We start from the raw sequence: 11,839 nt of genomic DNA, 5'->3' as shown, positions 1-11,839 counted from the left end.
CATTGCCACCGAAGGCTGTGGTGGCTAAGTAATTGAGTGTATTTGCAGAGGTTCTTGATTAGTATGAATCAGTAAGTTACAGGAGACGGGCAGGAAAATGGGGTTGAGAGAGAAATTAAATCAACCGTGCTGGAATGGTGGAGTAGACTGGATGGGCCGAATGATTCTGCTCTATGCTTTGTGGTCTCAGAGTTGCTAGTGACCTCTCTCCTTGCTTCCCCTCCAGCAGAATGAATGACACTGTCCAGGAACCAGTCAGCCATGATGGGCCAGCATCATCCTGCATGCCGCCTCTTAGTACCTTCACCCTCATTGTTAGCATCCTGACCTGCATTTCGGGGCTACTGGGCAATGGCCTGGTCATCTATGTGAGCACGCGGGAGCTGAGGGCCACGGTGAACACGGTTTGGTTCCTAAGTTTGGCTGTGGCCGACTTCACATTCACCCTCCTACTGCCGTTCTACATCACCTCTCTCACCATGAATCACCACTGGCCCTTCGGTCGCTTCTTCTGTAAGACGCACACCTTCCTCTCGGTCCTCAGCATGTACGCCAGCGCCTTCACCGTCACCTTGGTCAGCCTGGACCGCTGCCACTCCATCCTGTGGCCTGTCTGGTCCCAGAACCACCGGGGACTGCCACTGGCTCGCCGAGCCTCGCTCCTCGCTTGGGTGGCTGCCGCTGCTCTGTCTGTCCCCACCTGGATCTATCGGGATGTACATATCGACCAGAAGACTGTCTTCTGTTACCTGAACATGATTCACACCGCTGAGGAGGCCCTTCTGGACGAGACCCCTGAAAACAGTACCTACCATCATGAATTATTTGAAGAGCTGCAGGCCAGATATCTTAGCTTGATGGTCTCTCAGGTCATTCTGGGGTTCTTCATCCCGTTTCTGATCATTGCCACCTCTTACACCCTGGTTGCGCTGAGGGTCAGGATTCATGGGAGGCCTGGGCACAGCAAGCCCTACAAGGTCATGGCTGCCGTGGTCTTGGCCTTTGTCCTCTGCTTACTCCCCCTGCAGGTGCTCAAGCTTTTGGATCTAGCCTACCTTGGACACCCACACCCCGGTTTCCTGAGACTGGGAATGCCCCTGGCCTCTGCGCTGGCATACTTCAACAGCTGCCTGAACCCCATCCTGTACTTCGTGATGGGCCGAAGGGTCCACATTGGCCTTGAGGTGAAGGCAGCACTGCGGGCAGCGTTAGAGGAGGTGTCTGGATCCAGCCGCTACAGTAGGAGGGACAGCAGGTCAATGTCACTGGTCCGGGAAACCAGTGTCACTGTCTGACCCCTCCCCAGCGTCGAACCCCTTCCCTCCGTCTGGCCTCTCCCCACCGTCAGGTCCCGCTCCACCATCAGACCAGTCCTCATCATCGGACCTTGCGCCACTTTCAGAATTTCTGACCCCCCCCCCCCCCCACTGTCGGACTTCACACCACCAACTGACCCCTCCTCACTGTCAGACCCCTCCTCACCGTTGGATCTCTCCCCATTGTCAGACCTCGCCCCTCGGTCGGAACGCCCACATCATCGCTGGACCCCTCTCCAACATCTGACCACTCCCCACTGTCGCACCACTCCTCATTGTCGGAACCCACCTCATCATGAGGCCTCCCCCCTATCATCATACCCACAACACCATCTGACCACTCTTCAAAGGCACAGACTTCACTGGAGGATGGGTCTCTGGGTCTCTCTCACACACACACACACACACACACACACACACACTCTCTCTCTCTCTCTCATACACAGAAACAATTCCTCTCTCTCTCTCTCTCTCTCTCTCTCTTTCTATCTCTCATACACACACAGACACAATTCCTCCCTCTCTCTCTCTCATACACACACAGACACAATTCCTCTCTCTCTCTCTCTCATACACACACAGACACAATTCCTCTCTCTCTCTCTCTCTCACACGGACACAATTCTTCTCTCTCTCACACAGACACAATTCCTCCCCCTCTCTCTCTCACACAGACACAACACGCCTCTCAAACACAGACAAACTTTCTCTCAAAGGCACATCTCTATTCTATTCCATGCATACACCATATCTCTCACACACACAAACACAATCTGTCTCACACACACAAAACCTCTCACATACACACAATTTTTCTCACACACAAAACCTCTCACATACACACAATCTCTCTCACATATGCATAATATCTTTCTCACAGACCCACACAATGTTTCTGTCTCTCAGACACACAATCTCTCTCACGCACACGACCTCTCTCTCCCTCACACACACAATCTCTCTCTCACAAACACACAGATTCAATCTCTTTCAAGTCCTGCTGAAGGGTTTCAGCTGAAAATGTCGACTATGTACTTTTTTCCAAAGATGCTGCTTGGTCTGCTGAGTTCCTCCAACATTTTGTGAGTGTTGCTTGGATTTCAAGCATCTGCAGATTTACTCCTGTTTGTGTGAGTGTGTGTGATATTGTGTGTATGTGTGGAGAGAGATTGTATGAGCTTGTGAGAGAGAGCAAGAGAGATTGTGTGTGTGTGAGAGAGAGAGAGAGAGATTGTGTGTGTGTATGTGAGAGAGATTGTGTTTGTGTGTGAGAGAGAGAGATAGTGAGCCTGTGTGCGAGAGAAAGGATTGTGTGTGAGAAAGACATATTATGTATCTGTGTGTGTAAGAGGGAGAAATTGTGTTTGTCAGTGAGAGAATGTGTCTGTGTGAGATCTCTCACACACAAACAGAAATTCTCTCCACATATACACACAACCTCTCTGACACACACATTCAATCTCTCTCTCTCTATCTCACGCACACACACACAAACACATAATCTCTCACTCTTGATCATACACAATCTCCCTCTCACAGCAACACACAGTCTTTCCCTTTTCCACAATCTCTCTTGTGCGTGCACACACACACATTCTCTCACTCTTGATCATACACACACAATCTCCCTCTCTCCCACACAGAATCTTTCTCTCTTGCACATAGAAACATAGAAAATAGGTGCAGGAGTAGGCCATTCGGTCCTTCGAGCCTGCACCGCCATTCAGTCTGATCATGGCTGATCATCCAACTCAGAACCCTGTACCAGCCTTCCCTCCATACCCCCTGATCCCTTTAGCCACAAGGGCCATATCTAACTCCCTCTTAAATATCGCCAATGAACTGGCCTCAACTGTTTCCTGTGGCAGAAAATTCCATAGATTCACCACTCTCTGTGTGAAGAAGTTTTTCCTCATCTACACACACACATTATCACTATCACACAAATATAATCTCTCTCCCTGACACACAAACACTCTCCCTCTGTCTGTCTGTCTGTCTGTCTGTCTCTCTCACATACACAGTCCTCTCTCACAGTGAACTATATTGAGACCATTTCCTGTCACTGCTCACACACAGGAAATGCTGGTGGAACACAGCAGGCCAGGCAACATCTATAGGAAGAGGTACAGTCGAAGTTTCAGTCTGAGACCCTTCCCGAAACAGGGCCATTGAGATGGGAATGTGTGTTGCTTCAATTTCCAGCATCTGCAGATTTCCTCGTGGTCACACACAGGAGGTGCCTTTGTGCCCAACACTTACAGACCGCGATAAGAACTGAAGATATGGTCTGTTCTGGTGGTGATAATGTCAGTGATGTTACTTCTGCAAGCTTTACAGTCAGCACGAGCACCCTTCCCTGTCTCTGTGACCTCTTCCTGTCCTCACACACCTCCCCTTTGCTGGTACCCCCTCCAGTTCCTACTACCATCCCCATCTCTGTGACCCCCTCCTACCCTTACACACCCCCCTTCTCTGTGACCCCTTCTGCCTCTACACCCATCCCCATCTCTGTAACCCTGTCCGAAACGGTCACCGTCCCTGTAACGTCGTGAGCCCCAGTCCTGCCTAAGCTGGCACGAACAGTCTGCCTTGGTTGCCACCTCACCAGTCCACCGCCTGTCTCCACCTTGCAAGCAATTTGTCAGTCTTTCAATTGCATTTGTGTATAAAGTAATTCCAAAACAAGACTGAACTATTCCAGTTATTTTCTGACTGGGGGTGTGGGGGTGAAGTATTTCATGTGGGAGGGGGCATTACCAGCCACATCCAACCACTATACAACACACTCTAAATGCTGGAGAAACTCAGCAGGTCAGGCAGCAACGATGGAAATGAATAGACAGGTGATATGTTGGGCCAAGAACTTTGTTCAGGACTGGAAAAGAAGGGGGAAGATGATGGGGGAAGGAGAACAGGCTAGAAGATGACGGTGAAGCCATCTATGTGTGTGGGGGGTGGGTGGGGAGGGGAATGAAGTAAGAAGCTGGAAGGTGATATGTGGGAAAGGGCCAGGGGCTGGAGAGGAAGGAGTCTGATGGGAGAGGAGTGTGCACCATGGGAGAAAGGGAAGGAGGAGGGGCACCGAGAGAGGTGATAGGCCGCTGGTAAGAGGCCAGAGTGGGGAATAGACGAAGAGGGAAGGTGGTGGGAAAAAAGAAAGAATAAAATCACTGGAAGTTGGAGAAATCGATGTTCATGCCATCAGGTTGGAGGCTGCCTGGGTAGTACATGAGTTGTTCCTCCTCCATCCTGAAGGTGGCCCCGTTGTGGCAGAAGAGAAAGCCATTGACCGACATGTCAGAACGGGAAAGGGAATGCAGACATCCCACCTCTCCCGGAAGTTCCGGGAGTCTCCCGCAAATTAGTGGTGCTACCTCCCTGAAATGAGTTTTTGCAAGGTGGGAGGTCTGGGAATGGGAACTAAAGTGTTATGTCCGCCTCACTGTGGTCCCATCCTTGGCAATCTTGATGTGTCCTGGACTTGAGTAAAGATCCCATTGTTGTCATGTCACCATGTCTTACCGGCGCCATTTAGGCAGCTTGGCAGCCTTTGTGTAACTTCCTGGATTCTAGGGTGTTTCTTCATTTTGTGGCTGCCTGCAAGAAAACGAATCTCAAGGTTGTATATGCAAGCTCTGATAATAAATGTACAGGGAACTTTGAATCTTTGTGCCAAGGATATGTCCCTGGTCTCCCATTACCCACCCACCAGTCCCACATCCCTGCACTCACCCTGCATCCCTCTCTTCCTTCAATATCTGGAAGCATCCCTCGGATCCACGGAGATATGTGCCGGGTGAGGACTGAGGGCCACTTGACTATCTCCATCATCCTGAATGACCAACACCTCATTCTGAGACTGGGACCACTGGTCATTGACTTCCCAGCTGAGGGATTCCTCCCATCTCACTCCGCCTCCCCATATTCCCATTCCCTGCATCAACCCTGATGAGGTTTCTGTGTCTCAGTGACAACCTCTCTTGTTCTTTGAAACTCCAGGGAGAACTGCTTCATCCGATTAATGTTGCAGCCATATAGGACCCTGGTCAGACCCCACTTGGAATACTGTGCTCAATTCTGGTCGCCTCACTATAGGAAGGATGTGGAAACAATAGAAAGGGTGCAGAAGAGATTTACAAGGATGTTGCCTGGATTGGGGAGCATGCCTTATGAGAATAGGTTGAGTGAACTTGGCCTTTTCTCCTTGGAGCAACAGAGGATGAGAGGTGACCTGATAGAGGTGTACAAGATAATGAAAGGCATCGATCGTGTGGATAATCGGAGGCTTTTCCCCGGTGCTGAAATGTCTAGTATGAGAGTGCATAGTTTTAAGGTGCTTGGAGGTAGGTACAGAGGAGATGTCAGGGATAAGTTTTTACACAGAGAGTGGTGAGTGAGTGGAATGGGCTGCCGACGGCGGTGGAGGTGGAAACAATAGGGTCTTTTAAGAGACTCCCGGATGGCTACATGGAGATCAGAAAAATAGAGGGCTATGGGTAAAGCCTAGGTAGTTCTAAGGTAGGGACATGTTCGGCACAGCTTTGTGGGCCGAAGGGCCTGTATTGTGCTGTATGTTTTCTATGTTAATGTCTCCGCAATCTCTCCAGCTATTTCCTTCAGAACCCAAGGGTGCATTCCGTCAGGTCCAGGATTTATCCACCCTCAGACCATTAAGCTTCCTGAGCACCTTTTCAGTTGAAATTTTCACTGCATATACTTCACTTCCCTGACACTGTTAAATGTCAGGTACACTGCAGATGTCTTGCACTGGGAAGATACAATGCTCGGTTCCCAGGTCCTCCCTCCGGGTCTCGTCTGCATAAGCCCTGCCCGGAGGCATACTGCTCGGTCCCTCGACTTATTCCCCAGGTGTTAAGGCCCTCTATCCGACGCCGTAGTTCTTCAATCTCGTCGATCTCTCATCCCACTCCTGAAACCAATGTGGCGAGCATTTGGTCCATAATGACAGACGAGGGAGCTTGTTAACGCAACAACCATTTTATTGTGATAAACACAAAACAAAGTGGACACCAGGACCTGGAGAGAGAACCCAACTAGTCTCACACAGTCATGGGAGGTGATCATCACACACCCCTGTTTACAGTTAGGGTGACCCACAAATACACAAGCAAATAACTGCATAACCCAAGCTAAAATTTAACAATAAATGAAGTGGAGCTTTCCACCACAAGTGCAGAGAGACAGAGGGGTGTAAAATGAGGATAGAGGCAAAAAGGAGTAAGGTGAAAAGTAAAAGTGGCAGGCCGGCAAATCCAGGGCAAAAATCAAAAAGGGCCACTTTTCAACATAATTGTATCAGGGCTAAGAGTGTTGTAAAAGCAAGCCTGAAGGCTTTGTGTGTCAATGCAAGGAGCATTCGTATCAAGGTGGATGAATTAAAAGTGCAAATTGTTATTAATGAGTATGATATAGTTGGGATCACAGAGACATGGCTCCAGGGTGACCATGGATGGGAGCTCAACATTCAGGGATATTCAATATTCAGGAGGGATAGACATGAAAGAAAAGGATTCTGGACTAGTTCCTGAGGATTGGAGGGTGGCTAATGTAACCCCACTTTTTAAAAAAGGAGGGAGAGAGAAACCGGGGAATTATAGACCGGTTAGCCTAACGTCGGTGGTGGGGAAACTGCTAGAGTCAGTTATCAAAGACGTGATAACAGCACATTTGGAAAGTGGTGAAATCATCGGACAAAGCCAGCATGGATTTGTGAAAGGAAAATCATGTCTGACGAATCTCATAGAATTTTTTGAGGATGTAATTAGTAGAGTGGATAGGGGAAAAGCAGTGGATGTGTTATATTTGGATTTTCAAAAGGCTTTTGACAAGGTCCCACACAGGAGATTAGTGTGCAAACTTAAAGAACATGGTATTGGGGGTAAGGTATTGATGTGGATAGAGAATTGGTTGGCAGACAGGAAGCAAAGAGTGGGAGTAAATGGGTCCTTTTCAGAATGGCAGGCGGTGACTAGTGGAGTACCGCAAGGCTCAGTGCTGGGACCCCAGTTGTTTACAATATTTATTAATGACTTAGACGAGGGAATTAAATGCAGCATCTCCAAGTTTGCGGATGACACGAAGCTGGGCGGCAGTGTTAGCTGTGAGGAGGATGCTAAGAGGATGCAGGGTGACTTGGATAGGTTAGGTGAGTGGGCAAATTCATGGCAGATGCAATTTAATGTGGATAAATGTGAGGTTATCCACTTTGGTGGCAAAAACAGGAAAAGAGATTATTATCTGAATGGTGGCCGATTAGGAAAAGAGGGGGTGCAATGAGACCTGGGTGTCATTATACACCAGTCATTGAAAGTGGGCATGCAGGTACAGCAGGCGGTGAAAAAGGCGAATGGTATGCTGGCATTTATAGAAAGAGGATTCGAGTACAGGAGCAGGGAGGTACTACTGCAGTTGTACAAGGCCTTGGTGAGACCACACCTGGAGTATTGTGTGCAGTTTTGGTCCCCTAATCTGAGGAAAGACATCCTTGCCATAGAGGGAGTACAAAGAAGGTTCACCAGATTGATTCCTGGGATGGCAGGACTTTCATATGATGAAAGACTGGATCGACTAGGCTTATACTCTCTGGAATTTAGAAGATTGAGGGGGGATCTTATTGAAACATATAAAATCCTAAAGAGTTTGGACAGGCTAGATGCAGGAAGATTGTTCCCGATGTTGGGGAAGTCCAGAACGAGGGGTCACAGTTTGAGGATAAAGGGGAATCCTTTTTGGACTGAGATTAGGAAAAACTTCTTCACACAGAGAGTGGTGAATCTGTGTAATTCTCTGCCACAGGAAACAGTTGAGGCCAGTTCATTGGCTATATTTAAGAGGGAGTTAGATATGGCCCTTGTGGCTAAAGGGATCAGGGGGTATGGTGGGAAGACTGGTACAGGGTTCTGAGTTGGATGATCAGCCATGATCATACTGAATGGTGGTGCAGGCTTGAAGGGCCGAATGGCCTACTCCTGCACCTATTTTCTATGTTTCTATGTTTCCATAATCCCACAAAAGCACTTTAACACAAGAACAATGCTGTTATTAGAAATGCAGGGGCAGCCTGTCAGCAATGGACACCATGCCTCACAGCATCACAATATATTATTTCTGTTTTGCACTATTTTTAATTTAAGTATTTAATATATATTACACACTTACAGAAATTTATTTATTTATTTTTGTCTTTCTATATTTATTCATTTTGTCTTTCTATGTTCTATACTTGTCTTTCTGAACAGAAATAAATCTAAGATTGTGAGCAGTAAAGATGAAAGACAGGCAGGTGATGGGGCAAATTTGTAGCCTTTGGGATGAGTTGCAGTGCAATCAAAGCGAAAAGTACCAAATACTGGTCTTAAGGTGTTATACTTAAATGCACACAGCATAAGGAATAAGGTGGATGATCTTGTCGTACAGCTACAGATTGGCAGGTATGATATTGTGGCCATCACGTGTTTAAAGGATGCACGTCTCTGGGAGCTGAACGTCCAAGGATATACGGTGTATCAGAAGGATAGGCAGGTAGGCAGAGGGGGAGGCGTGGCTTTATTGGTAAGAAATGATATCAAATCATTAGAAAGGAGTGTCATAGGATTGGAAGGTGCAGAATCTTTATGGGTTGAGCTTAGAAATCGCAGGGGTAAAAGGACCCTGATGGCAGATATTTATAGGCCTCCAAACAGCTGCAGAGATGTGGACTACAAATTACAACAAATTACAAATTACTATGATAATTGTGGGGGATTTTAACATGCGAGTGGATTGGGAAAATCAGGTCGGCACTGGATCTCAAGAGAGAGAATTTGTAGAATGTCTGCGAGATGGCTTTTTAGAACAGCTTGTTGTTGAGCCCACTAGGGGATTGGCTGTACTGGATTGGGTACTGTGTAATGAACCGGAGGTGATTAGAGAGATTGAGGTGAAGGAACCCCTAGGAGGCAGTGACCATAACATGACTGAGTACTCCGTGAAATTTGAAAAAGAGAAGCCGAAATCTGATGTGTTGGTATTTCAGTGGAGTAAAGGAAATTACAGTGGCATGAGAGAGGAACTGGCCAAAGCTGAATGGAAAGGGACACTGGAGGGAAAGACGGCAGAGCAGCAGTGGCTGGAGTTTATGCGAGAAGTCAGGAAGGTGCAAGACAGGTATATTCCAAAAAAGAAGAAATTTTCGAATGGAAAAAGGATGCAACCGTGGCTGACTAGAGAAATCAAAACCAAAGTTAAAGCAAAGGAGAGGGCATACAAGGAAGCAAAAATTAGCGGGAAGACAGAGGATTGGGAAATTTTTAAAAGCTTACAAAAGGAAATTAAGAAGGTCATTAAGAGGGAAAAGAACTATAAAAGGAAGCTAGCAAATAATATCAAAGAGGATACTAAAAGCTTTTTCAAGTATATAAAGAGTAAAAGACAGGTGAGAGTAGATATAGGACCAATAGAAAATGATGCTGGAGAAATTGTAATGGGAAATAAGGAGATGGCGGAGGAACTGAACAAGTATTTTGCATCAGTCTTCACTGAGGAAGACATCAGCAGTATACCGGACACTCAAGGGCGGCAGGGAAGAGAAGTGTGCGCAGTCACAATTACGACAGAGAAAGTACTCAGGAAACTGAATAGTCTAAGGGTAGATAAATCTCCCGGACCAGGTGGAATGCACCCTCGTGTTCTGAAGGAAGTAGCTGTGGAGATTGCGGAGGCATTAGCGATGATCTTTCAAAAGTCGATAGATTCTGGCATGGTTCCGGAGGACTGGAAGATTGCAAATGTCACTCCGCTATTTAAGAAGGAGGCAAGGAAGCAAAAAGGAAATTATAGACCTGTTAGCCTGACATCGGTGGTTGGGAAGTTGCTGGAGTCGATTGTCAAGGATGAGGTTACAGAGTAGCTGGAGGCATATGACAAGATAGGCAGAACTCAACATGGTTTCCTTAAAGGAAAATCCTGCCTGACAAACCTATTACAATTTTTTGAGGAAATTACAAGTAGGCTAGACAAGGGAGATGCAGTGGATGTTTTATATTTGGATTTTCAGAAGACCTTTGACAAGGTGCCACGCATGAGGTTGCTTAACAAGATAAGAGCCCATGGAATTACAGGAAAGTTACATACGTGGATAGAGCATTGGCTGATTGACAGGAAACAGAGAGTGGGAATAAAGGGATCCTATTCTGGTTGGCTGCCGGTTACCAGTGGTGTTCCACAGAGGTTCGTGTTGGGGCTGCTTCTTTTTACATTGTACATCAACCATTTGGATTATGGAATAGATGGCTTTGTGGCTAAGTTTGCTGATGATACGAAGATAGGTGGAGGGGCCTGTAGTGCTGAGGAAACAGAGTGTGCAGAGAGACTTGGATAGATTGGAAGAACGGGCAGAGAAGTGGCAAATGAAATACAATGTTGGAAAGTGTATGGTTATGCACTTTGGCAGAAGAAATAAACGGGCAGACTGTTATTTAAATGGGGAGAGAATTCAAAGTTCTGAGATGCAACAGGACTTGGGAGTCCTCGTGCAAGGTACACTTAAGATTAACCTTCAGGTTGAGTCGGTGGTGAAGAAGGCGAATGCAATGTTGGCATTCATTTCTAGAGGAATAGAGTATAGGAGCAGGGATGTGATGTTGAGGCTCTATAAGGTGCTGGTGAGACCTCACTTGGAGTACTCTGGGCAGTTTTAGTCTCCTTATTCAAGAAAGGATGTGCTGACGTTGGAGAGGGTACAGAGAAGATTCACTAGAATGATTCCGGGAATGAGAGAGTTAACATATGAGGAACGTTTGTCCGCTCTTGGACTGTATTCCTTGGAGCTTAGAAGAATGAGGGGAGACCTCATAGAAACATTTCGAATGTTGAAAGGCATGGATAGAGTGGATGTGGCACAGTTGTTTCCCATGATGGGGGAGTCTAGTACCAGAGGGCATGACTTAAGGATTGAAGGGCGCCCATTCAGAACAGAAATGCGAAGAAATTTTTTTTAGCCAGAGGGTGGTGAATCTATGGAATTTGTTGCCATGGGCAGCAGTGGAGGCCAAGTCATTGGGTGTATTTAAGGCAGAGATTGATAGGTATCTGAGTAGCCAGGGCATCAAAGGTTATGGTGAGAAGGCGGGGGAGTGGGACTAAATGGGAGACTGGATCAGCTGATGATAAAATGGCAGAGCAGACTTGATGGGCCGAATGGCCGTCTTCTGCTCCTTTGTCTTACTGTCTTATGATCTTATATTGCATTGAAAGCTGCTCTGAAGCTAACAAATGTCACGACAGATGCCAGTGATAATAAACCTGATTCTAATTCTGAACCTGGGAGAACAGAGACTTAGCCCCATACCAATACCAATTCTTGTGCACGCTGGACTTCATCAGTCAGGCCACTGAGTACAGGAGTTGGGACGTCACGTTACAACTGTACAACTGTACAACTGTACTTTGGAACATTGTGTACGGTTCTGCTTGCCCATCTATAGGAAGGATGTCATTAAGCTGGAGAGGGTGCAGGAAAG

At 47.0% G+C, this 11,839-nt stretch overlaps 1 protein-coding gene across 4 annotated transcripts in view; it reads left to right on the top strand.

Annotated features, from left to right (window-relative positions):
- The window catches only part of LOC140193115 (chemerin-like receptor 1), a 54,091-nt gene extending 50,095 nt beyond the window's left edge, over positions 1-3,996 (top strand). For 3 of the 4 annotated variants that reach the window (XM_072250527.1, XM_072250525.1, XM_072250528.1), the window contains one exon: positions 227-3,996. In XM_072250527.1, the coding sequence (XP_072106628.1) occupies positions 231-1,295 (1,065 nt within the window). In that variant the 5' untranslated portion in view covers positions 227-230 and the 3' untranslated portion in view covers positions 1,296-3,996. The remainder of the gene's footprint in view (positions 1-226) is intronic. The other variant, XM_072250526.1, reaches the window with a different exon arrangement.
- The last annotated feature ends 7,843 nt before the right edge of the window (positions 3,997-11,839 follow it).

This window comes from Mobula birostris, unplaced genomic scaffold (genome assembly GCF_030028105.1).
Source record: "Mobula birostris isolate sMobBir1 unplaced genomic scaffold, sMobBir1.hap1 scaffold_391, whole genome shotgun sequence".
NCBI classification, from domain to species: Eukaryota; Metazoa; Chordata; class Chondrichthyes; order Myliobatiformes; family Myliobatidae; genus Mobula; species Mobula birostris.
Note: the sequence above shows the minus strand (reverse complement) of the source record. Positions and strands in the feature narration are given on the sequence as shown.